The 27,859-nt window shown below is 36.7% G+C and overlaps 1 protein-coding gene across 3 annotated transcripts; it reads left to right on the top strand.

The window, feature by feature from the left end:
- Positions 1 to 1,764: 1,764 nt before the first annotated feature.
- Positions 1,765 to 27,847, top strand: HEPACAM2 (HEPACAM family member 2). Of its 3 annotated transcripts, none has more exons than XM_058833126.1 (11): positions 1,765 to 1,930; positions 7,082 to 7,432; positions 8,283 to 8,567; positions 14,736 to 15,032; positions 16,005 to 16,130; positions 16,214 to 16,238; positions 16,362 to 16,399; positions 17,285 to 17,358; positions 19,488 to 19,600; positions 22,800 to 25,782; positions 26,019 to 27,847. In XM_058833126.1, exons 1-10 carry the CDS (start codon positions 1,873 to 1,875, stop codon positions 22,807 to 22,809), a joined length of 1,377 nt encoding a protein of 458 aa, XP_058689109.1. In that variant the 5' UTR covers positions 1,765 to 1,872; the 3' UTR covers positions 22,810 to 25,782; positions 26,019 to 27,847. The 3 variants fall into 3 exon arrangements, with proteins under 3 accessions (XP_058689109.1, XP_058689107.1, XP_058689108.1); XM_058833124.1 differs by having other exon boundaries at positions 1,765 to 1,934; XM_058833125.1 differs by lacking the exons at positions 22,800 to 25,782; positions 26,019 to 27,847 and having other exon boundaries at positions 1,765 to 1,934; positions 19,488 to 19,604.
- The last annotated feature ends 12 nt before the right edge of the window (positions 27,848 to 27,859 follow it).

Here is a 27,859-nt window from a genome sequence, read left to right as displayed (position 1 = left end):
TCCCTGCTGGCTTGAGCAGGAGCTCATTACTTCTGGCTGCCGTTGGGAATATCGTGTCATTGTTTTGTGGCAAACCTCTAACAAGTTTAGCACATAACAAAGTTACTTCTCATTAATTAAGCAACTAAAATTTGCAGAATGTTGGTGCTGCAAATAGTGTTGCTTTAATGTAGTTGCTTCTATTGAAAAGGACGGAGGTTTGATTTGTATTAAGTCTAAATGCCGTTTAACAACTAGCGCAAGCTACAATTCTACAGGGAAAAAAAAATCCATTTTTCACACGCGTGACATTTGTGTGAGTTCGTGTAAAAATTTGTGGTGTATTAATGACATCAAGAATATATTCAAATGCTGGAAATGACAGGACACAATTGAAAAACATTACTGTGCTAATCTGTTCCTTTTATTAGTATTATTTTCTTTGTTCATATGGAGCATTTAAAGTGCCAACACAGGTTTTATTCCAATACTAGACATCCCATCATTTCAGTTAGAACTTAATTAGAACCTGTGACCAATATATTATTTCATAGTGAAATCGAGTAGATAATAATTTCTATCCTAGGCTTTATGAAAGGTTGTAATTTGATATATCAAGCCTACAGTTAGGTGGATTAAGCAGGTTATAAACAACAGCATTCAGGTGGGCAGGACAATGGAGCCAGAAATCTTCTGGGAATAGTGAAATACCCTCTTCATCTCCTGACATATGTTGGGGGGACCACTGTACTTCTGCTTTATTAACCTGGAATAACCCTTGTGGTTTTTATATTGGACTTGGAAGCATCTGGGTGTTTTCACCTCTCTTTAACTAAAGAAAATTTGAGTGTTCAGCCCTTCTGATGGGGGCTCAGCATCTTGCTGGACCCCTGCTCCTAGCACACAATGAGGGGGAGCCAATTCCTTCCTACCAGTTGCTCCTGCACAAAGCAGGATACAGTCTAGTCTATTTGTTAATCCATAACAGTCTGCTCAAGTGCTGTTTAGTGAAAAATATTGTGTGGTTTTGTATGCTTAAACTATCTCTGTCACTGCTAATATTTGCTGTTGCAAACTGTTATTGCACAGGTAATAGTATGGTTTGTCCAGTTGGCTGCTGATTTGTATGGTGAATGACAGCTTTGGACAAAATCCAAACCCTACATTAATATTAATTTAAACTGATGTAAGTTAATCCAGAAGAAACAATAATCAGCAGTTAACAGCTGTAGTAAGCTGTCCACTCTAGCCGTAGGATTTTCATTTCAAAGATGTCTCAGAGGCATTTGACATCACATGTTGTTTAGAGAAAGGGAATTAATTCTTTGCTGAGTTATATTTATGTTGAGGGAAAAAATACAGAAAAGTTATGGGCTTGAAAGTGCTAAGAAGAGGTTAGTAAGGCTCTTTAACAGCTGTTTAATGGTTTTTTGTCACAGAAAATGAGAGGCTGTAATTAGAAAAGTTCTGAAAAAATATTCTGAATACTAATTTTATTTTGAATTAAGCATGTAGCATCACAGTATTTTTTATGAAACTGTAACTAAAGGAAGTTAGTAACTGTGTAACCTGTTCACTTGGTGCGTTTACTTACTCCTATTAATTAAATGTACTTTGTATTGTGTGCCCCATTTATTACATTCTGTGTCATATTTGCTGTGACTGCCGGGGAAGGGTTATGATAAAGTCAGAGGCAATGAAGATGGGTCCTCATCTAACAGGTGCTCCACTCCTTTGTTCTTTGTATACACATATTCAAATCACATAAGGCAGGGGACAGGATAGGACCTGTTAACTCATTGCTGATTTCCTTAGCAAATAAACCAGCAGCTGCAGGTCCAAGCCCTGGCTTAGTGCAGAGAAGGTGGCATTTGTGTGGGACAGGATGCTTTCATGGAGCCCTTTAGCCAACTTATTTTGGGACTTACAGTGCAAACTGTATTTTCTGCTTGTAGGTAAGATACAGTATGAATTATATTTGATTGTCATTGTGGAAATGTTAATTGATTCTGTAAGATTTATCTTTATAAATTTAAAGATATTTCTGTTGTATTGTCAGATGTTTGATTTCAGGAAGGTAGCCTAAAAGTTTTTCATTAGGTAGTGGCGCCTTGTTTTGTGAGTGAAGCTAAAGTTTTAGCAGCTGAACAAAAATGAATGCTATACACAATCTCCGTGTAAAACTTGGCATTTATTAAATATACATAATCTACATATAAAAAACATGGGTATTGATAAAATACATTTAATCAATTTTAATTGTTACATTTTATTGAGGAACATATACATTGTGCATTCTTTTTAACAAGTAAGGCTGGACAGAAGCTTTGGCTGGCTTAGAAGCTAAAGATTATACAGAAGCTGTTACATACTTCTTTAAAAATGTATTGAGACACCAGTGATACATTATTTTTCACTTCTTTATGATTAATTTATATGTAATATCTAAATGTAATTGGTATTGAAACTGAATTGAGCTTTTAGTCAACTGAAGAATATCTCCCCATTAATAGTGCATTTGTTTGGTGTCTGGGTGCAGTTTTTGTAAGTGTGTATTTGTTACCCATGCAGTAGATAAAAAATAGTTGTTCTATCTACTTTGACAGAAATATCCTGTGATCAAATGTTAGATAAACCTATTTCTGCAAACTACTGTAATTACCTTTTGCTGTATTTGTTTTTGTAAATGTCAACAGAAGAAATATATAATAGTATAAATATAGTGCAACCTCTAATCATTCATGTATAGGAACAACTTTTATCTTCATTGTGAACTCACAGTTCCGGCTTATAAAGTCACTTAGTTCCCTTGATTTTGAGCTTTATACTTTTCCAAGACTTTTGGCTTCATAATGATTGATGTTTTATATGATGGTTGTTGGATCTCTTCTTTAAAAATGAAAATTATTTGGTCAATAAAAAACAGTGACTTTATGCTTTATCTACTTTACCACTTTACTGGATACTTTTCAATTAAATCCTACAAGAGTTATTGTCATGCAAGCAGAATGCTTTAGCGTGCAGGTTTATTCACCAGGAAGTCTTACATCCTTACCCAGATATACACATTCTCTAGTAAGGGAAATGTGCTGCTCATATTTCATATCATGATGGGAATCAGGTGCATTGGAGACATGACACAAAGGCCACTGAAGGCATTTACCTCAGCAAATAAAATTAAACCCTGTAACAAAGCTCAGTGGAACTTTTATCTTGGGCAAAAATCCCAATCCAGGGAAGAGTATGCCCAAGTTTTCCATTATATAAATGGAGGTATAGAAATTGCAGCTTTCCTGGACCATTACATCTGGGTTGTTCAGGTTTGGGGTTTTTCCCACACATAAACATACTTGTAAAAAGGGAAAAAAATATTTCACTGATCTAGTGACATTTTGCACCAAGTTCAGGAGAGCTGAAGAGCTAAATAAACACTCTGGTGAAAAGCAGTTGAGAATCCAAACTCACTTTGTCAAGGAGATGTGCATGTTAAATTCAGAAAATGCTAAAACCTCGCTAGGCAGGTTTCAGTTTATGCCATAAACTCAAAAGTTATGTCATAGTTTTTTATTTAAACTAAAACTGCAGCCCTTGTTTTATGTCAACAACAATTCTGTTGTGCTTGCTAATACTGGTGATAGCAAAGTGAGATGGAAGCAAAGCACAGATCACTGAGCTCCAAATGGAGGTCATTGTGGTTCAGCCCTTACGATCATGATACAAAAATTAGGTTTTGGAATGACATCATATTGGAAAAAGGTGTATTATATTTGTAAAGCTGCAGGGATAGGCTTAAATTTTATGGAATTTGGGCCTGATAAATATGAATTTAGTTTGACAAAAAGGCTTGATTTTGCTGTTAACATTAATTCAAGGATTAGTCGTAACAGTCTCCAGTTTAAATTAAAAATCAAAATTAGTCTACTACAAGTGAATCATAGAACCCTTTAGGCTGGGGAAGACCCTGAAGAGTATCAAGTGCAGCCATAAACCTAACACTGCCAATTCCACCATTGAAGCATGAGTGCCACATCTACACATCTTTGAAGTGCCCCCCCAGGGAGGGTGACTCTACCACTTCCCTGGGTGTCCCATTCCAATGCCTGACAACACTTTTGGTGAAGAGAATAACCCTCTCAATAAAGAATATTCCAGATTGCAGAAGATATTATCTCTGCTGAGGCCAGAATACTTTCATCACTGCTCCTGTAAAACACTTGCCTTTGACAGAACACCATTATCTAATAATTTGCCCCGGTTTCAGCCTGCCTTCTCCCTTGCCCTACCAGCCATGGGGAAGCTCCTGTGGGATGTTGGCACTCCACAAAATCACCCCAGGAAATCCAGAGAGAGCAACAGGAACTGGAGTTATCCAAAGCCACTCCTGAAGGGACTGAGGGGAAAATGGGGTTTCTGCCCTCACCACCTCTGGTCCTAGCTTAAAGAATTTCCTTAATTGCAGATCAAAATATCTTTCTGTGACATTACACAGAGGCAATTTTCCCTGTGAATCAAGTGGAACAAAGTTAATTTGCATTTTCTATTCCAACAGTTTTTAGCTGCAAAGAAAGTAAGTTTTCCAGCCCTGATTCTCTTTTCAATATTATGCTGTTACCTTCCATACTGGTGGTTCCAGTTTTCTTAGCGCTCACAAGACTGGCTTAGGTTATGCTAAGTTTTTTGTACAAACAGGTCTATGAGAAATATTATTTGTTTTCCATATTTTATGATTGCACTGCTTTTGCTATTGACATGTTGTCCCACAGCACAATCACCTACTGACAGCTAAATAAACCCAAAAACTGAACAGCATCTTACTTCAAGAGTGAGTAAGTATATGGACAGATCTTTTAATTACAGGTCTATCTATTTGAGAGATGGTTCTGACTTTATTCCAGTTGATCTAAAAATTGAAACGGGTGGTTTTATAATTGGTAGGTTATGTGAAATAGATCTCCAGCATTAAATATTTCATGAAGGATTCTGTTGAGGAGTTACTCTCTTTTTCAAGTGGACAACAGCAGTTTAAATCTGATTTGTACTGTGTTATTGTCAGGGAGCATATTGATGTCTGAGAAATGTTAGAACAACCAATAAAATACTTAATGTCCTGTTAACCAGAGTCTAGCAAGCCTTGAAGAGTTGTGCAGTGTTAAAAAATTGCAAGAACAGCAGGTTACAATTACTGTTAAAAAAGGGTAGGGGAGCAGGCTTCCATTTGATGTGCATCATCCATTTTAGGTTTTTCATCTAGAAAGTTAAGCATGCAAAAATCTGTGTCCTATGTATCCTCCAATTAAGCCATTCCACATTTTTCTACACTCTTCCTCTTCTTTTTTTCACCCTGTTTTCATCCTATCTCAGCTGAGCCCCAACCAGTCCTTTGCAAATTAAAGTCCATGTAGCCTGAAGCCCTCTGCCTGCTTCCTCCTTAGCCCCCATTAATGAGGGCTTGCCAGACTTTCTGTCAAAGGATTTCACTGTCTTTTTGTAGATTTCCCTGTTAGTATTCTGCAGCATTTTCCTTTGGCTTCCCTGCCATGACCTCAGAAATGCTGTGAGCTGTCTTTAGCTGAGTGTAATATTGCTCAGCTTCATGAAAAAGGAAGCCAGACACAAAATTACTTTTTTGGGGTGGATTCTGTACAGCATTGCTGGCTACCCATGAGCCAGTCCACTTCACACTCCATCTCTGCTCTGCTACTTTGCATGCCCTTCCCGAGTACCTCTGACATTAATTACTGGCATTACTGCATCATCTGTAACCATTTCCCCCTTTTTGTGTCCCCCACCCTCGTGCCCAACAAGTTTTCTTTGCAATTGCCTCGTGGAAAACAACTGTGCACTGAAATTTGATGATTCTAACTCAAAATACATGTACAGATACCACATTATGCTACTGAATTGATTTTTTTTTCTGTCACATAACTTAGGAAATTAGACATAAATGAACCTTTACTGACTACTGTTGTAAAGAATAATGATATGAAAGAAGGAAATTTAAGAAACAAAGTTAACTCTGCATTGTATTAATGAGCACAGTCACATATTTTTCATACGTTGCTCCTTCTGCCCTTCCCTACCCACCCAGGTAGAAACACATTCCATGTACATCAGCTGAGAAGTTACTTTTTCATTACAGGTGTCTGGAAGCATGTCAAGAATCAGAGAATCTCAGGTTTGAGGGACCTCAAGGTTCATCAAGTCCAACCAAAAATGATCATTAGCAGGAAAAGAATAGATGGTGCATGGTGGAAGGACTGCATGTTGAGGGCAGTGCATTCTCAGTGTGTTCTCAGGCAGTAGCAGATGGGTTACATAAATCATAGTTTTTACATTTTTTACTTATAAGAGGTTGCCTTTTTCCTAGGGTGTTTTAAGACTTGCAGCATGCTTTCCAGCAGTATTGAGCACAAATCTGAGCAATCAAACCTGCAACTTGAGTCAGTTGGAGTTGCATCTTGAACATACTAATATGTTTTCATATGTATTTTGAAAAACTGTGTCCTTAATATTTCAAATTGATCATCCAAAATGAGTCTGTAATTTTGCTGTTCATTTTCTCTGGGCTTAAATTCTTCATCTCTAAAGTCCTATCAGTTAAAATGATGTTGTGAGATCTGTTCATTAATGCCAATTCTTTACATTGTTGCTGTTCTCATGAGCACCGTGGAAAAGTTAGTGTGCAAATCAATCACTTAGTCCCAAGACTAAATCTTTAATAGTGTTTTATAAATATGTCTTAGGCCAGCACAAGGAAAAATTATTTTAAAAAACGTATGGAAAATGGATGTGGAGCGGCCTTTTTGCACCATAACAGAAACAGAATTCTTGGAAAATAGTATAATCATGTGGTTGAAAATTTCACTTTTGTGAATATTTACAGCAAAGCTGAATTCTGCCAACTCCCTAAGACTGGAATACTTGACTTTTGCAAGCTTTGTATTGTTTCTTGAATTTAGTCTTAATTAGCTATTACCATGCAAAAACTGTACATTTTAGCCTTGAGAGTTTTTTCACTGTGAGAATTTCTCATTTGAGTTTCCTGGGCTTTCCATTTGTGTTTTGGGTTTGTTTATTTGTTTGTTCTTTCATTTTTGTGCAGGGATTTGTTCTGCCTTAAAACTGACAGTACCATCTCATACTATCCATGGTATTGAGGGGCAACCACTTCATCTTTCTGTTGACTATGATTTCAATGCTACAGCTTCTGAAATCCAGATAATTTGGCTTTTTGAGAGGTCTCAAAGTAACCCAAAATACTTGCTTGGCTCTGTAAATCAAAGAGTAGTTCCAGACTTGGAATACCAGCACAAATTCACCCTTGTACCACCAAATGCATCTTTGAGGATTAATCCATTGCATCTCAGTGATGAAGGCAACTACATTGTAAAAGTCAATGTCCATGGAAATGGGACCATAGCTGCAAGTGAAAAGATTCAAGTAGCTGTTGATGGTAAGTTAGTAAAAGATAGTATCTTCATTTTAAAAATAAAATTATAATAGTTTTGAAGTCCTGGTTCTTAGTATCCAATTACAGTGGTGTCTCATTTTATGCAACCATACATGAATAAATGCTAATAATTAAGTTACGTTGTTTTCTACTGCTGCTGGAGGGAATACTAAAATATGTAATCTTTATGCAAAGTTAATATATTTACTGATGTTTCTATATCATAAGTAAAAAACTGAAGAAGTATAAAAACATTTAATATGAAATTAGACAGACTTCTAAAAAAATAAGATTTTATAAGTTTCTGTTGTGCTATCATGAGGATGCTTTGAATTTCAAATAGTATTTTCCTCTGAACAACTTTACTTCCTGTATCAAAGAGAAGCCATTAATTTTTGCTGATGACTGTAGCCCTGTGTCTGTAAAAGAAGCCCAGATCTGAATTCATAAAGTATTGAATTTCCCTCTTTAGAGTTCGCTCTTTTTATTAGGAACTTAAAAAAAAAAAAAAAAAAAAAAAAAAGTGGAAATGGGAAAGAATTATCTAAAAGGATGACAAGAGGCTTCTGTAATTTATGGATTATACAGAGGGAACCCTGTAACTGTTAGGCTTGGAAGGAATGAGATGAATGACATCTGGTTTTATTTATGTCCCATAACAATTCTTACAGTCACCAGCTGAAAATATGGCTGAGAAAATTATTTTTTTAACCTTTAACTGCAAGAGATAAAATTAGAAGTATTAGTAATTTCCAGAGAGAATGATGATTGCTATTTGAATGGTCTTGACCTTGAAGACTGTAATATAATGGCTTGTCGCTTTAACAACTCTTCATATGTGTTTATTTTACAGTTCCAGTCACAAAGCCAACCGTACATACTGAACCATCTTCAGGAGTAGTGGAGTATGTAGGGAATATTACCCTAACATGTACTGTGGATAGAGGTACAAGGGTAGCTTACCAGTGGATGAAAAATGGGAAGCGTCTTCATGCTGGCCCTAATTATACTTTTTCATCAAACAATGCTACATTTCTAATTGTTCCTGTAGTAAAAGAAGACATTGGGAATTACAGCTGTCTGGTATCTAACCCTGTCAGTGCAATGGAAAGTGAGATAATTGCACCAACCATATATTGTGAGTATGAAATATTCATTATTATCTTTGTATGAATGATTTTGCTGGAAGGCATGCCTCCAACTAAGAAAACAGGCAGAAAACAGTTGAGTCAATATTGTATGTGAGCTTGCATTCAGAATGAGTTTGTTTGTAATAGCTCTAACTTAAAACGGGATAAAAAAATTATTCGGTGTTGTATAGATGTGAAGATCAGTCTCATCTGCAGAATTCAAATAGAAACTTCAAGACTTCCTCAGATGTCTTCAGATGTGACTCAAAGGTAAAAAATAATAAGATCATTTTACATTAAAATATTGTTATAAATGGAGACATCAAACAGTATCAAAAAGCTAAACACGGGAAGTACCACGCTGAAGGACTGGAATTAGTGGATTTCCTCAAGATCATTTCAAGTCCAGTCCTTTTTAATACTTCCATTAATGGCACCAGAAAGAAGATAGGGAATATCTCAATGAAGTTCATTTATGACATTAAATAGGAGGACTCAATGACCTTGACAGAGTAATAGAGCTGGGATGAAATTTGCTATAAAAAAGTAAAAGGGCATGCCCTTTCAGAGAATAAAAAACATGAACTTCTGCTGATAAGATCAAGATTGATTAGATAATATCAAGGCACTGAGCTTAGGTGATTGAGCTATCACAAGATATCTATGAACTAACAGCGTGATTCAGACATGAAAAAGACATACTTAATTCTAGGGGAGTGGTCAATGGATTTCCAATGAGGAAACAAGGGGAATGCTAATGGCACACAGAAGATAACACCACATGTACTTCATGCAGTCCCTGCAGATCCCAGAATGCTGATCTTGAACTGGAAAAAAAGAAAGACAGGAATGGAGAAGAGACACAGAGACCTGAGTCAGGCTTAGCAAAATTAGAGCTGAAAGAAGTGATTGCATTCCACATCAAACAGGAAACATGAGGGAGCAAGGGTTGCATATAGACCATTTTTTACAGAAGAATAAACCATAAGGTAGCCAGATATTTTGACTGAAAATGAAGGCACCTGAGTAATTAATTGAGTTGGAGGAAACAAAAGATTGATTTAATCACCATTCAACAATTATACGATAAATCTTAGGGCCTTCTCATTTTGGTCCACGTCAGAAATTCCCAGTGCCTCCTCAATTTTCAAGTAGCACATGCTACACGTACGTGACCTGCTATTATGCTCTAATCCTCGTGTCCTCAGGGGTTGAATTATCCTTCTCAGAGGAGAGCTGAAATTTGAAAGGCCAGGACCTACTTTGTCACCAGTCCTGTTCAGATCCAGCCAGTTTACCCAGTGGCCCAGTCTGGAAGGAACACTGCAAGGACTGGAACTGGATTCCTGTCCAGCCAAGGGCTGGTGTGCATTCCTGCTTTCTCCAGGCTCTGGCAGCTGGTAGGCCGCCCATGCTCAACTTGTTGTGACTGCACTACCAACATATTCAGAACCTACATCTCCTTCATCTCTAGCTCTCATATTTTCCTCCTTCTCCTTTAATCTCCTTTCATCTCTGATTATCTATGCTTCTAGTTGTTTGGGGTTTTTTGTTATAATTTGGAAAATTTGGATAAGGAGATGACTTGCACCTAAAGGATGGGGGGCAGGGGGTGGTCTCTACACTGCACCAGGAGAAGAGAAAAAGACTGCCTAAGTTAGCAAAGATTAACAGGGACATTGTTAGATACGAGCTAATATAAGCTTATGTGTAGCTTATAAAATTGACAGCAGTGCAGACTTGAAGAAGCAGTTGAAAAGAGTCCTAAACAGGGAAAATATTAATTGAGCTTCCATTTCATTAGACAGAGGAGTTATTATAAACTAGGAAATAACCAGCATTGATAGAGCTTTAATTTGTCATTACTGTATTTAAAAAAACCAAAAACAACACATTCTTTCAACAAGGTACTACATTTTTATATACCTGCTTTTGTAGTCACAATCTCAGCTCATTTATGTGCTTGAAGTGCTAAGAGTGAGACCTGAAGGTGTATAAATGCTGTTCCTCTACTTCATTTCTCACTTTAATGAGCTGTGAATTTGCCTTGTACAGGTCTGTCCTCAAAGAATACCTACACAGAACTAGGCAGCCAGCTGTATCCAGCCTGACAGCCTTCTTTCCATGCAATAAAGTCAGGTCAGGCTAGAAAAATATCTGCCACTCTTGCTACCTTTCAGACAACTCTGTTGCACAGCCTGAATTTCTGACCTGTTACACATGGGATTGTCTCCAAAGCACTGATGGCACAGACAGGACACTTGCTCTGACATGTGTGCCCTTCAGTCCCAGCTCTGGTACTGCTTCCTCCCTTCTTCCTCACTTAATTACACACATTTTTGTAAGTAAATTTGAAAAATCTTTCCAAGTTCTAAACTAGAAACCTGGTTTTGACCTATTGTTTACCAGAATTTTAAAATCTCAAAGCAACTTAAGTATCCACATTTCTTGAATCTTTTGCTGATTAAATGGTTGTGATATACAGCTCTATCAAAAACCTTGAGATTAACTTTTTCCCCATGTGTGTAAATATTATTGTATATGCATTTTCAGAATATCAGTCATCAGATCTGTGGGTATGATTTGTGCATAATACAAAATCTGAAAAAAAAATATTAAGAGCAAACAATGCAACTCTGAAAGACTGCAAATATCTGTGGTATTCTCTATATCCAAGTCAATGATGGGAATTGGGGTCTTCCTGAGCTATATGAAGTCAGCTAATTTGGTTCAACCTCTGCCTGCAGAAGTACTTTGTCTCCCAGCTCCTTGTTGTCAATAACAATCCAGAGCAGGCCCGAGGATCTCTCTCTGCCATATGTCATTGCCATGGGGGAGTTACTGGAGGTGATAAAGAAAAGGTCACTCACGGTAAATACCTGCCATCTGCTTGGAAACTGTAACTGTCTCGTAGTGATAGGAGCAATTGGAAATACTCCCACAGAGCAGTAAATTGTAACTCAGAAGGATTGATTTATTATTTTACACGTCATTTAGTTAACTGGTTTTACTAAGGCAAGAGGCAGTTTTCTGTAGAGAATACTGGAGAGGGAAACTAGAGCTGAGGGATCCACGAAGACTGTCATTGTGTGTTTTTCCTGAGTATGAAAAGTGGGTTTTTAATTCAAGTCTTATTAATATTATCCCACTTCTCCATTAATTATGATGATAATGCAGCCTGGAACATGGCTATTGCAGTCATGTGGCTCAGAAACAAATTATTTCAAGCCTGAAAGAAGCTGCTCTCCTGTAGGCTGCAGCAGACACCGCTGTACTGTGTTGTACTGTGTTGATGGAGTTGAACTCAGCAGACTAAGTGGGATTTTCTTCCTCAAGCCTTCCAAAAAATAGAATATACTTAGTACTAGGGAGAGAATGGTTAATCTCCTGCTTTTCAGAATCATCCTTGAAGCTGTGTATATCTGTCAGTTACCCATTGTTTAGGGACCCTGATGTGCATGATGCTCAGGAGGGGCAAAATTCTGGGCAAAGCAGAAGGATTCCCCAATCCTTGTGTTGATTTCAGCATGGAGTGCCACTCTCCAGATTTTGCCAAAATTTGGCAATTTCTTAAGATAACCTCTCTGCTTTTTTCAAACTTACTTCCCCAGCCAACGTGTGTCAGTGTTTGTATAATGATTTCTTTCAACTTGCAGCAGTCATTAAAATACAGTTCTCACTGTTATCTCTTTATGCTGCACAGTTATGTTACTGATGAAAAGCAGAACTCCGTTCTGATTCTTTTGCAGACTGTGGCAAACCACCCACTACAGTAAGGGGGACATGGAAACCACTCAGCTCTTCTTGCCATTAATCCCTGTTAACACATGTCAAAGTCATATTATCCATGAAAATAAAAGCTAATTCTCCTAAGAATGTAGAACTGGATTGGAAGAACCACTAAATTGCTTTGAAAAGTTAAAAAAAAAAAAAAAAAAAAAATGTTCCTGCCTATAAATAATTTGTGAGGGGCTTTATTTCATTTATGAAAAATGTCAAAGACAGGTACATCCCTTCTCATTTCAGATCTAAAAAAAAGGGAAGTAAATACCTGTAAGAGGTAGGCCCCTGTGAAAAGCTCCCCTTCCACAGAAACATGCAGCTGAAGTGAGGCCAGCCATGCCAAAATAGTGGGATATAGGTCTGTACTTCACACTAATGGTCATTACAGGATCAACTGATTCTTGGAGACAATAAAGCAAGTGACAGGAACTGCAGAGCCTGTGAGAAAGGAGCCCAGAATCTAGAACTTAAAGAAAAGCCATGATTCTTCAGAGTGGCCACTGCAATGTAGGTGGGAACAGCACTGATTCATGCTGAAGTGAATTTGTATTTCATTTCCCAAGTAATTATGCATGATGTTGGCCATTCCTTAAAATGAGACAGCAAAACAATTACCACTAGGAAATAAGTAGAGAAAATTAAAAGATTGGCAAGTTTATATTGTGAGATATGGACATTTACCTAAAAGCAGACTCAATGGAGGTCATGTGTGGTGGTCTATAGTCTCTTGTCTAAGCCTGAACAAACACAAAAAAACAGAGAGGTGCACACAAAATGGATTGTGCTGTATGCTGGTGGCTTAGGTGTTCTTGAAAAATAATGAGTTTCATTAAAAAAGACAAAGACTAAATAGAAGTGTGTATTAGAGAATGTTCTAACACTGTCCTGAATTTCCTGGTGGGAAATAAAGTCTGAAATATACAAGTGGATATACAAAGGTGGAAATATTACTAGATTCCACTGCCTGCAATGGGCACAGTATTGTGCCCATTTTGTGCTACACCATTTTGTATGAGACTACTGAATTCAAGGATCCTACCAAAAAGATATTCCACATATTTTCTTCTTTGGCTCTGTAAATTTTTGATTATTCATATAAGTCCTCAGGGAATTAACATTAAAATGATTAGGGTTTGGTTTTCTGTTTTTGGGTTTTTTTTTAACTAGAAAAAGTTATTTAATAAGGCACACTTTGATTATTATATTCTCTACATTAATTTCTATACTTAAATAACTCTAAAAATAATTTTAACATGTAAAGATGTAAAAGCCCCAACGATCTGAAATGTTCCAGTAAAAACTGCATGAGAAATATTCTTCTAATATTGCAGTCAAATATATTGCATTTTATGCAATATTAGTAATATACAAAACACTATGGCACAGAAAATGTATTGGGAAGTAGATCAATTGTTTACAGTTAATAAAAAAGAACAAGAGTTTTAAGAAACTTTATTGATGCATCTGGACTTGCCAGTTATTAAACAGAATTAAATTCGCTTCCAGTGACAAAGGCAAGAATCCCATGGAACAAAGGATTCTTCTGCCTACCTCCTACATCCCTTCCAGTTTTAAGTATATTGTTTCTCTTCTCATTTTCTATGCAGGTTATACTAAAAATACTCATCTGCTCAATTTTTTATGTAATGAACACATGACTATAGAGCAACATATGCTTCTTCTAACTATATTCAGAAAAACAACTTTCAGCACAAGAACTTGCACTTGAAAAAAGCATAATTACAGTAGTAATTATTTAAGTATTTTAAATTATTTAATTAAAGTATTCTCTAATTATTTAAAGTATTACTTAGTGGTACAAACCTACTACAATGGGGGAAAAGTTACAGTTTATTCTAGCAGTCATTTATGGAAAAATTGTTCTGAACTTATCTGAGGCACATCCCACTCAATCTTATATCTGTAAGCTAGTTCCCTAAATAGTTATTATACTGTAAATTATTGCAGTGGAGGTAACGTTACAAGGCAAATTTGTTCACTTCTAAATTTGTAGGGAAATTACTTATGCCAGTAAGTTTGGCACTGAAATAGAAAATCAAATATGATCCTGAAGAAGACATGCTCTTTTATTTCATAGAAATCCACCTGATTTCAGTTTTTATTCTTTTTATCATGCTGAGAAATACCTAGACCATGCTTTTTCTTTAAACAACAATTAGACCAGTATTAAGTGTGTGTAGCCTGAGCTAAGCCTAGCACAGATCCAGTTATTGAACTGAAAGCCTTTTCATTGAAATGACTGAATGCTAGCCATGCTAAAGGCTAGTCTAACTTAGAATATTCTAACTTTAGAGATACATTTCTGATTAAATTTTAATCATATACATTGATTTTAATTTTCTAATTTGATTTCCCTTTTTTTTCCAATGCAGATGGGCCTTATGGACTTAGAGTCAAATCAGACAAAGGTCTGAATATAGGAGCAGTGTTTACAGTTGACGTGGGGGAAGTTGTACTGTTTGCCTGCTCAGCAGATTCAAATCCACCAAATACTTATTCATGGATTCAAAGGGATGACAATAACACTCAAGTAATCAAGTATGGACCCCATCTGGAAGTTGTGTCTGACCAAGTGGCCCAGAAGACAATAGATTACATGTGCTGTGCTTTCAACAATGTGACTGGGAAACGAGATGAAACTCACTTCACAGTTGTTGTTATGTCTGTAGGTAAGAATGTAACTTCATTGCTAGAAAGTGTAACATCTGAGTGGAGCCTCAGCCCCAGAAAAAGGAAGTCATTCTTAGAATATGTATCGAAATTTAGGTCTTGCTAAGAATATAGTAAAGGGGCTTTTGGACATTATGTGGGATACAGGTTTCACATTCTTGTCTTTGCCAATTCACTACAAATGTTTCCATTGTGCTTTTTCGTATGTAATTATATGCAATTTGTGTTTGTGTTGTATCAGAAAATCCTGCTGGAAAAGTCCTGCTAATGCATATCCTAGCAAAAGACCTGAGCAAAGGAAAGAACTATTTTGAATATGTTTAGAAATGAATGCAAATGTGGTGGAGTCACCATCCTTGGAGGTGTTTAAGGAAAGACTGGACATGGAACTTAGTGCCATGTTGATCTTTGGTCATAGGTTGGACTTGATGGTCTCAGAGGTCTTTTGCAGCCTAACTGATTCTGTGATTCTGTGATAATTTATTGGTTTCTGATGTGGTTTGATAAACAACCAGACTGTCAGTGATCTAAAAATCTTTAGAAAAAGTCTAATGGATCTTTTGTCCTCTCCTGCTCTATAGCTGCTACTACTAGGAGGATTTTCCTCCAATCTAGCACAAGTTGCTCCCTCACCCTTTTTTTTTTTTGGTAGTTCAATGTCTCTATACCTCAAGTTATAATATGCATCTTCTTTTTGTGATGCTGTAATTTTTTGATTACACTTACTGACTTTCATTTGGCTCTAGGAAGAACAAATCTCCTTTGAAGTCTTTTCATGGATTTTTCAATTCAGGAGATCTGTGGGGAAAAATAAATATTACCCATTCACAAGACCCACATTTTGCATGTTTTGTATCTCTATGCAGGTTTACTAGCTTCAGAGTAATTTTTAAAAGTGCATTTTTCTGTGTCATTGTAGCACATAGTAAAGAACAAGGAACTAAATACAGTACTCATCTTCTTTGTCACAGGGTTGGAAAAGCTGGCCCAGAAAGGAAAATCTTTGTCTTCTCTTGCAGTAATAACAGGAATTTCATTATTTTTGATCCTAGCTATGGTCTTTTTATTTCTATGGAAAAGATATCGGCCACATAAAGGTATGTAAAAGTTAAGCACAGCTTGGCTCTTCTTTTGGACCATTGAAGCAAAACCAATAATTTTTTCTTATTCTTCTTTTCAGTGATACAACAGAAGCTACAGAGCAGGTAGAAAAATAATTCATCTTAAATATAAAAGTACTTTCCATCCAGAGAAGTGCATTTTATCATATTATTTTTTTTTTCCTTGGCTTATGATGTCAAACTGAGAAACATGTTTATGTTTTCTAGGACAGAGGCTGATTACAGAAAGGCACAGGCATTTTCAGGTAATGGTAATGAAATAAGTGTGATATAATGTCAAAGTCCATTCCTGGAAAAGAAAAACAGCATCCCCACATACTGAAAAAAAAAATAAAGGGAAAGGAAGAAAAGTATGTTTTTATGTTGGGTTGCACACCTCTATGATAGCTTAATTAAGATAAGACCTAAATGAGAAGTCAGCGTGGGTTTAGCTCATGCCTGGAGCTCATAGCAGTATGTACTGTTGTCTTGAATTCTACCTTTTAATCCTGGTATTCTGGGATTGGAGTACCTGTATTCCACTGTTGTCACCAATATGACTTAAATCAGTGTTATTCTGGACTAGCAGTAAGAGGTAATACACCATGGGAGGATTTTAAGTGAAAATATTCATGACATCAATTGTTATCAAAATAATGAGTTAATGACATTGCAGTATACATATATAACCTTCTACCATATTCTGTACTGCTTTTTCTCAGTTTTACCAGGACCCAGAGTGGTTTTTTTCCCTGCCTCTTTTCCCTCCACAATTCTTCCCTCATGATCCTAGGCAGGAGATGCAAGAGACCAGCCATCCTTTGGAAAGATATCTCTTTTATTCCCATTCCTTTCTACCAAAGCATCAGAGCAGACCATAAACTGCTACATGCAGAAGGATAGGGACGTATATGAAGCTTAGGAAGGTAGGACATTCACTTGAGCACAGAAGGTCCGTCAAAATCAGCACACCAGCTCCGCAGCTGTCCTGCCTTGCCCCCACCAGTTTAGGAGCTTGGCAGGGAAGTGGTCTAAAGTAGATCACATAAACAGTGTTTGGGTGTTTTAAAAATTAGAAAAAAATACCTTGCCATTCATTATTTTCCAGGTTCATATTACATCTCTTTTTTTAATCTTTGTTCTAACTTCAGGACATGAAAGTGCTTTGGATGATTTTGGGATATATGAGTTCATCACTTTTCCAGATCTTACCAGTGGTTCTAGGGTATGTGATTTTACATCATAAACAGGCTGTTTCTCTTCTATTTCTCTAGGTATACTAAATATCTGTATCAGAGTCCTTCTGTAGGTTTGCTTTTTATGGAGGTCTGTATGACACCATATTCATGGCTATTGTTTACCCAGTGCTTGCTCTTTCCTGTGTTATAGTTCAGTACTTCATAATAAACATAGTGAAGTAAGGAATAACCAAGCTCTAAAGACAGCAATCTCCATTCAACTACCCTATATTAAAAGAATATTAAAATAATATTAGTATTGTTTGGTAATTGGGTAGCACTGAACCACTTGTGTCACACAGGCAAGTGTACTATTGGGATGCCATTTTCTCCCTTGACCCTAATATTTCTGCTCATGCAACATTCAGCACTGGCAGTGCAGAAAGGTCTCAGGGGATTATCTAAAGTGTAAATGTAAGGTAAGTCTCAGCTGCATTTCACAATTTTTTTTTTTTATTTTTTTTTTTTGTTTCATGTATTGTGGAGAGGAGTTAAGCAAAGAAATTTTGCTAGCAGAAAAAAATCCTGCAACCTTTGCTGCTTCCTTGCATTGTGTCTTTGCTGACACTACTGCATAGCAGTTGGAGATCCTTCTGATATGGTGTAAAAGGACAAAGAAAAAAAATCAAAAAGGCCATGAAATTTAGGGGCAATGGTAAAACTGGGAGGAAATAGAAGAAAGACTTTCCCTCTGCTTGGGAAAATTTCCAACAATGTAATCTTGTACCTTTGAAGAGCATCAGTCTGGTCAGGTACGGGAGAGCTCTTAAAGCATGGTCACAGGGTCACATTTTCACACCTGATTTATTTTTATGATTAGTACTCGTATGATGTAAAAAATCAGTCATAGATTAATTTTTATCTTCTCTGATGGAGTTAGATGTTTGAAATACACATTTATAGGGCTAAAGTGCTGCCACAAATGTTGGTGGAGAGGAAAGACTTTTACAGCAGCAGAGATAAAAGATTTTTGGAAAAGCTGAACTGCTTCTATTACAGTTTGTGCCAGTAAGAGGCTTATTAATTTTAGAGATCAGGCCCTATATCATTACAGCTTTAAGCACACTGCGATATTATACTGAAGAGGGCACATTTAGATTAAGTAAATTCTTTACTGTGAGGATGGTGAGGCAACTAGAAGTTGCCTCAGTTGCAGATGCAACATCTCTGGAAGTGTTAAGAGTCAGATTGGGCTTCAAACAACCGGGTCTAGTGAAAGATGTCCCTGCCTATGGCAGAGGGGTTGGAACTGGATCTTTAGGGACTTCCAACCCAAACCTTCTATGATTCTAAATCCCTTAAGCTGATCATATCAACATATCACATTCTTGCAGGATCATGGCTAGCCTTAGTGGGTCAGGAGGGAGAGAACAGTGAGAGAAGAGTGACAGGATGGATGCACAAGCAATGAAATCTACTATAATTTCCAGTAAAATTTCAAGGAGCAGGAGAAGCTCCACTGGTTTATGTTCAGCTTTTCACTTGTATAGCATTGCAGATAAAGTCAGCATTTGATCCACTGATTCATTTTAGTCAGCAGAGAAAGGGGAAAATAAGAAAGTGGAGATAATGAAGAACTGAAGGTTGGGTATAGGCAGAAAGACTCGTAATTCCTTATGGATGTGGAGTCTAGGTAAATCTGTTGTCCTGACACAAGAGGAAATTAATATACTTAACATGCTGAACAATCAATATTACTTGATTTATGGAAATTCCATGCATTTCTCTCTCTTTGACAGGTCATTGGTAATTTTACACTGAACCTGTGCCCTGAATATTTACTGCTTTTTTTCTGTCTGCTCTCCTCCTTTTCACTTTATTAAGTGTTCCTTTCTTAACTTATATATTAATATAAAATACTTCCTGTATTAAATGCAAAAGCTGCATCCTAAATCTGTTAAGGGGCTAAATGAATTTAAAACTATTACTTGCCTTCCTATTTATGTGATGAGAACTTACCCAAAATGAAACATAAACTAGCAGAGATTACCTGTTCAATCCACAAGCAAAACTTTGACATAAAGTTTAAAAAATTAGAAGTTACATTAACAGTTTCATTTCTGTTGAATCTTTTCATATTTGTACTTACAGTAGGAATATACTTTGTTGGTTTTAGGTTTCAAGTCAATCTGCTCCTGGCCCTGACTTTGTCACAGGCCAGGATATGCTAAGTACGGTTTATGAAGTTATTCGGCACATTCCTGAGCAGCCACAACAAGACCACCAACAGTAAGTTACAGACTGTGTTCACTCACATGGTAGCTGGAAGACAAATACTTTTGCATCCAGAACAACTCACATTTTGGTGGCTGTTTTTGGATTCCACTGAGAGGGTTATGGAAGGAAAGATACCTTAATTCCTCCACCATTTACTCTCCAATCCCCCACTTTTCCTCTAGTCTCCAGTCTGTGTTTTGTTACACCAGTTTTGTTAAAGTGTAAAAAACAAAAGGTAAGATCTTCAAACACAGCTTCAAATGAAAATTCCCACTTAATTTAATAGGGCACTGAAACATCAGCACTTCCTACTGAATTGGTTAAATATTCCATCAAAGAAATTTAATTGGTAGCATGGCCTCCAGACCCCTCAGCCATGTGCCAAGTAGAGTTAGGGTGGGGTTTTTTGCAATGTTGAAAATGGTCAGCTGAATAATTATCAGTGGTTGTTAAAATAGTCACTGAAATACTAACAGACTAGTACTTGAGTAAGCAGTGTCTCTATAGCAAAAGAATTCTTGTTGTGTGGTGCTCTGGCTGGGAACTCCACAGAAACACTTTCGCTGAGTTAAATACCAGGAAGGCCACAGCATGTTGTGCTTATGTCTCATAGACCTGGTTTTGTTCAAATCACCTATTGTATATCACTTCCTGGCATAAGAAGGATGAATACACTAGAGTTTCTGTAATTGTGGTATAGCTGCCATAAATCTATTGTGAATATAATCTTTCTTACAAATTAAGAACAGCACACAAGACTTTATTTGGTAACAAGCCTATTATATCTCATTTTCCATGGATTTTTAATGTGTTCTGTTTCTTTTATAATTGAAAAGAAAAAATACACACTCTTAACAATATGATAATCAGTTGGCTGAGTAATCACAATGTTTATGTGACTGCATTAGAATGCAATACTTAACCTACAAAACATTTTGTTATATCTTAGGTTATGTCTTCAACTGTGTGTCCAAGTTATGTATGTAAACATGCAGCCATGCTTGTCAAAACAAGCTGGTCAGTGAGAAATCAACACTGAATTGCAAATGATGTTTTTGTTCTGCTTGGAATTTTTCACTTTGAACCCTAAGATTTTTAAAGCCAGATGTAAAAAATACCATTCATAAAGTATGTATTTTCTTACTCTTCCTCTTACACGTCTTCCTTCTCAACTTTCTCACTGATACATGACCTCTCTGAAAAAAGGAATAAATGCAACAAAAAGGTAACTTGAACTTTGTGGCAGTTCAGATTTCAACTTAAACGTTGCAAAACATATTCTGCACTTGTAAAGGACTCATTTGCATAAACCAGTTTTGCTGCTCTTTTCATATTTCATATTTTGAAAAGGAAACAGGAAAAAGTTTTCACTAATAGCACAAAATCTGCTAAGCATGATACTGGGCAAACTACTCAGATTATGAGGACCACATTCATGAATTTTCTAATTCCTGACCTGCTGAGAATGAGCACTCTGAGCAATAAATAAATAAGGATGACTTAAGTCAATACTGGTCCTTACAGCAGGATGCTTCCATTTCAGTATAAGGGAGAAACATAGCACCACAGAACAGAGAATGAAGCTGGGAAAGTAATTGCAAACTCCTGTAGTGCAAAGTAATGATTACTTGTGGATAAATCCCACAGACTCATCATGCAGTCATCTGTATAATAATCAGCAATATTCACTGGAAAAATGATAAAAACTTGCCTGCACTGTGTTTATGACAGGAATCTCTCTTTGTACAAAGCAAAAGAACAGATAGCCAAGCAGATTTGTTAGTTAAGTGGTCATTTTATTCTTATTCCCAGTGCTTCTTAATGGAACTGCTGTGATTTCACAAATTTATTAAAATAAATATGTAATATGTAAAACAAAATCAGTCAAAATCAATATTTAATTATTAGATTTAAAATTTGAGAATCTTTCAAATTCTTAACTTCACCAGAATTAGCTGGTGTTCTCTCTCTTGCTCTTAGGAATCCTAGTGACAGTACCAGCAAATTTGCAGACTAGCCAATGCCTAACACCTGGGAATAGTTTTTTCCACTTTTCATCATGCTTTTATCAGTCTTTTTATCCTTTCATCCACACATGTACATATGCCTTTGAGTCTAAATAATTACAAAATTTTAGATGTGGCACAGCTCTTAAAAGGTAGAAATACTACTGGAAAATAATTAAATTCTTTAAATCTTTTGGGTTTGGACTGACAGACCTATAACTTAATTTCAGTCAAAACATGAGGGAAGATGGTAGCTGGCTTTGCACTTTTACATTCATATGCTTCCATTAGTTGCTTTTCACAACAGTCTTTTGCAGACTCACCTCCTCTGCTCCTCCATAGAATCAAAGGAAAAACAAAATCAGATTTTAAGGAAACTGTTCTGCTCCATCTCTGGGCTCCACACTCACAGGGAGTTACAGGATTGTCACTTTCTTCAGTTTTTCATTAAGCAGATTCTTTTAAGCCATTTTGGTTTGATTCTTTTCTCGCCCTTGGACATTTTTTTTAAACTAAATATGAATCCTTTGGCAAACTGAACAGGTTCTTCCTTATAAAGAAGAAATCCAAATATATTTGCCAAAACTAATGAGCAAGAGGTTTAGACACCTTTTACAGATAAGCACTTAGTGCTCATAAGTGTTGCACTAAAAACTGTTTGTAACTTAAGTTTAATTTTCACTCCAAATGAAGATAATTTTACATCATCATCCCCTCCTCTGATCCATATTGTTTCTCTCATATCAATCATTAACAGTTTCACAAATTTCTGCTCTGCCAGCTGTTAAAGAGCAGTAAGGATGCAAAGCCTTTCCATTCATTTCAGCACAGGGTTGTACTCTGGACTGCACTGGCTCAGTCCATGGTTACCACCACCCTTTATCAGGTACATTATTGTTATACAATATGAGCAGCTTGGAAATATCTGTACAGAAAGAGCAGCAATGCAGGATTCCATATTAGCCATTATGTTATTTATGGCTCAAACCTGTGCTGTCCTTTAAAAGCTAGACATAGTATGCATACTAAAAATTTAGTCAAAAAATCACTGTGTTGCAAATATGTCCCCAGAGACCTTATTCAGGCTGAAGAATTGTATTTAGAGCTGCTGCTTTGCTTACATGTTTGCAACAGTTCTTTTAAAGAAAATAAAAACAGCATTGTGGACAAGTGTTATATGTATCTATGTGTATGTTCTTTCCTAGATGTATATGAAGATACAGGAAGAGGAAATCAAAGCATCTGAAAATGCCAAAGCTGCTGCTTCTTCTTTATAATATATTGAAGGAAATGCCAACAACTCCAAGAGTAGCAAAGGCTTATGCCACCTTGTTTTAAAATAGTAGTTTCTCTTCAGAGTGACAATCCCCTTCCTTGGGGTGCTCCAAATTGCCCATTTCTTAATTCTTTTTTCTTTTATTAAAGTAATAATTCCTTGGAACATATGGATAGTTTGAATTACTTTTTTTTTTCCTTATTAGTGAATGGACAGACAAAGGGATAGCTTAAAAAATGCACTATAAAACCTTTTTTTAAAAAACAATTGGCAGGGGCACAAGGATTCTGGTCCAAGATGCTGTCCATGCTTTTTTTATTTAAAAAATAATAAAAAATAGCAAATAGGTTTTATATTTGGGTTGACTTTCACAAGAGAAGACGTCCATACTGGCATGAAAAGTGATAAATGCAGTATGTCAGATTGCAAAATACATTTGGGGTTTAGAATAAAGTCATTCTTTTAAGTAATTTAATGTGACATAATTTTCAAGCATAGAAACAGATCTGTCAGGCAGTTACAAAACTGTACATACATATATTATTCAGAATAATGTGTCCTCATTGAATTCTGTTTCCTTTGCATTTGAACTGGTTTTCTATTTGTTGCTGAATAGCCTGCTTCTTATTGACTAGGAGAGTAAGTAATATTCAACTTTTTTTCAAAAGCTGCAGAAAGTTCAGGCTATTTGTACATTAAAACAATTCTCCAGTGCAAATGAAGCCAATCTTACTCTGTTTGAACAGTGTGCTACAAGTCCCTTTGCAAATAGAAGAATACTCTTCTAGAAGCTTCTGTTAGCTGGCTTCTGAATCCTGCAGGAAAATTCACTATTATTTCCACAGGGTCAGCTATTAGTTAGTGTCAGCTGCAGTCAGGGAAAAGAGGAAATATGAACTGAATTAATCTAAACGAAAAAAAAGTTACTTCAGGAACAGTTAATTGTGCAGAAAATCATTACTGTGAGTAATGAGAAAGGATACAGTGTGTCCATCCTTTAAGACAGGCTGTATGGTATTATTCAAAGCACTCTCTATTATGAAAAATAATTTGCACAAATTAAAAATAACCTCTTTAATCCATATTTACTAAACATTCTTCCTGTCTCCATCTTTCAAAGACAAGGGAAAATAGCATGGTTTTAAGTGAGCATTCTGATCTTGTGAGGCTGAAAAAAAAGGGAAAAAAACAACTGCACCAGTGCATGTGAGGAATATAGGATTTGGCACTTCACAGAGTCAGCACATGAAGCCCAGATATGCAAGTAGTCTCAAAAATAGTGTATTCACCAGATTTTCTCCCTAAGAAATAGCATCTGACATGAAGGCATCAGGCAGAGTCTCTAAGTAGAAACATTTGGGCAGAACTCTGAAAGACAGAGAAGTTTAGAGTTCCCCATAAATTTCTCCATTGTTCAGTCAGAGCTGACTTCATGTGTATTTCAAATCAAGACAGCTCTTTGGGATTTACAAAGTCTGATTTTCACTCTCTTTTCTCCTCTTCTTCTTGCTGGAGCGATAATTTTAATTGCTCTGAAGGGAGTGTGCTGATTTCTGAAGTGCTTGAGACCATTGGATGTCACTGCAGGCCACAGGGCTAGCTACAGGAAATGCAGATAAATTAAGATAAAGTAGTTTCTCCACCTCTGGACCCTCTGTATTTAAAACTGCCAGTTGTTTACATTTTTTAAGCTTTTATGGGGGAAAAACAAAAGAAGTCGGGTCAGTATCAGTTCCATTCTACATTCTTTTAAGCTCACTTAAGCCCATGCCTAAGTGCATTTTGAAGGTCCCAAAACATTTTGTTTCTGAATCTGTGCTCGTGTCTCAATAACAGATGAGCAAATTGTTTTGGATTAAGCCATTTGTCAATAATGTGTGATGACTTCAGTACCCCAATACAAAAGTCCACCTTAACAGTCTTGAACTTCTGAAAAGTGCCTGTAAAAAGAACTGTAAATTTAATAAAACAATTTTGTTTATGCATCACATAATGCCTAATAGTTCTGTGGGTCCATGCATTTTCACTGGAAAGGACACCCATCATTAGGTTTGTAAATAAAAAAAAAAAACCTGCCTGTTGCAAGTAAAGTGTCCCCTAGAGGCCCTGTATGCAAGTTGTGGCTGCCACATTCCTACTCTCCACTTACAACAAAAATTTACAGAGAAAATCTCAACAGGAAGGGAAATTTATTTTACTATAGAAAGAAGAAAAACTGGCTTAAAAAATTATTCTAGCTATGGCAGCAGAACCAGCTCCACAGATCGGAATATGTTATTGAAATAGACAGAGGGCAAACACAGGCAAGTCATCTTCTGCTTATAATATATTGTTCTCATCTGTTTTGTTTCATTGTGTCTTGTGTATTACTGACTGTTAACCAAAAATACACTGGCATAAATTCCTATTGAAACTGTGCTCATTCTTTACTGTTCTTCCAAAATTTGCACAGTGCATTGAGCTACTTTCGGTGGGGAAATCCATTTGGTGGAAGTATAAAAAAATAAACTATAAGGAAAAAACAATTCTGAAATGTCACAGAAGCTTAATGGATGACAAAGAAAACCTTTGCATATTGTACACTTGTCTCTTTCTCACTGGTACCACAACATTCAAAAGAGATTGATAAGCTTTTATTTATTGATGTAAAATCTATTCCGAATTTTACCAAAACCAATGGAGTGTGTGTCCATTGAACTAGATGATGCATACACTGGGTAGTTCAAATATGAGATGGGGATAAAGAGAAAGCAGTGTGAAATGGGACAGGAAGGAATTTTTAAAATCTTGTCTCTTTTTTTTCCCCCAATTCCTTTCGGTGGAGGTTTTTGCCATTTCATTTGCCTGCCTGCTGATGAAGGTCAAGAATGACTTTCTTTGATGAAGTGAAGCTGTGGACTTTGAGATCAAAGGTAGAGAAGATAAGTGATAGCTCTGGAAGTCTGAAGTGTAGGAACAGTAACAGCAGTCACAGCACCTTCAGGCACTTGTACCATATCACAAGGTGGTGTGTAGTACTTAGTCTTTCTTACTAATATCTTAAAAGCAATTCATAAGAGTACTGAATATCAGCTTTCCCCACTGCTCATATGGGAATGCTTCAACTCACACTTCATTATAGCTTTGAAATATTAATCCCTTCTTACAGGCCATCAGTCTATATTCCACAGTCCTTTAAGACTGCAGCAAGATCAAGGAGGCTTTGGCAGCATTAGAAGAAGCACTGCAGCAGGCTGAGGGAGACGACCCTTCCCCTCTGCACTGCTGAAGCCAAACCTGGAGTGCTGAGTCCACTCAGTGCTGGGCTCTCCAGTACAAGACACCAGAGCAATCCAGCAAAGACCCACAACAATGATGAGGATCATCTGACATACAATGGTGAGTTGAGAGAGCTGGGATCTGAAGAAGAAATGCCTCAGGGAGATGTTACCAATGTTCATCATTAAAGAAAAACCTTTTATACTGTCAAGGTGGTCACAGACTTCTGCCCTGGAGTCTCCATCTTTGGAGATATTATAAACCCAACTGGATGCAGTCCCAGCCAATCTTCTGTAGTTGACCTTTGTACTAAATTTTGCACTGGACCATGCCATATAAGGAGACAAGCTGGGATACAAAGCTTAGAATTACAGAGTAGTTCTTTTATTCGTGCACATGAGGCATCCTGTTCAAAGCAGGACAGGCATTCAGGTGCACATTTCACTTACTGCTGCTTAACAAACACACATTAATATTTACTAATCATAGTAAAACTTTGCAAAGCAACTACATTTCTATGGTGTCATCATCCACCTGCTTCTCTATTGATCAGATGCACCCAGTGTCAGTCTTGATATACATACTTATCTATAGTGACAGATGGTGGGAGGGTTTCAAACACATGTTAGAGAGGCTAGAATGCTGGGATTATCTTGGTTGCCCAGGAGTATATTTTATTCTTCATGGACAGTGATTAAAATTCCAAGAAGAAAAGTCCTTATCTGAGGAACCAGGTCGTCCTCCTTAAAATAAGATGGGGTTCTTTAGTTTGCTTGCTTAAGCATGACTGTTCAGTGTCCAGTGTAAACTATACATATGTTTTAAAGAAAGTCAATATCATTTTATATTACAAAGATTAATTGGTATAATAGATAGGGAATGAGATTTTCCTAAGATGCTGCTTTGTGCAAGAGTTGGACCAGATGATCTCAAGAGGTGCTTTCCAGCCTGACATGCTGTGATTCTGTGATCTGGGGAGAGAAATGATTAGTAGGTAAATATCAGCAAAAACAACACTAGCAGTTACAACACAATCAGTTCATGTTATTGTAACAGGAATGTATGCTTCCATTAAACACCTCCTTAAACATGCATGGCTAGCTAAGCAACATATGATGGCAAAATACAAGCACAATACTTTGCATGTACCTCCATGCTTTATCTGTAGAAAACTGAGTCTTGAAAAGAGGACGCCTCATTGTTTTATGATCTCCGATTAAAACACTTCTCAAAGTAGCTTTATTCTTTTTTTATTATTTTTTGCTTTACTCAGCTAAAATACAATCAGGTATTTTCTATGGACTTTCTTCAGTGTTAGCACAATTCCTTTGGAAATCTGTCACCAGTATGGTCCTACATTTACATCATACCTCTTTCTGGGAGCTAGAGGCCAACCGCTTCCCACAGGACATGGCAGGAGTTTCTGGGAACTATGCTGGGACAGCGAGAAGGAGAAAGGGAAAGGAGCTAATGCTAGTGAACATTAACTTTCTGACTGATGTGCAAATTGATCATGTCCCATGTGACTTGTACATTTCAAGGGGGACTGTTTCCTCAATGCTGTGTCCTGCAAAAGGCTTCCTGATTAATAGAAGCTACTTTCTAGGTAGATAAATGTTTGTATTGAGAATACTTTTACATCCAACCAAGTATTTTTTTTTTAATGCCCTTGAACAGTCAGTCATGATGTATTTTTGAGTATATTCTCTATTCACACACAAAAAACTTCAG

Source organism: Poecile atricapillus, chromosome 2, assembly GCF_030490865.1.
Source record: "Poecile atricapillus isolate bPoeAtr1 chromosome 2, bPoeAtr1.hap1, whole genome shotgun sequence".
NCBI lineage: Eukaryota > Metazoa > Chordata > Aves > Passeriformes > Paridae > Poecile > Poecile atricapillus.
The sequence above is the reverse complement of the archived record's forward strand: the minus strand, read 5'-3'. Positions and strand labels throughout refer to the sequence as shown.

Bases quoted from the DNA above. Each gene is read 5' to 3' on its own strand.
- HEPACAM2 (XM_058833124.1), top strand. From the start codon at position 1,865: ATGCTTTCATGGAGCCCTTTAGCCAACTTATTTTGGGACTTACAGTGC. The intron at 1,935-7,081 runs GTAAGATACAGT...ATTTTTGTGCAG, and splicing joins ACTGTATTTTCTGCTTGTAG to GGATTTGTTCTGCCTTAAAA. The intron at 8,568-14,735 runs GTGAGTATGAAA...TTTCCAATGCAG, and splicing joins AATTGCACCAACCATATATT to ATGGGCCTTATGGACTTAGA.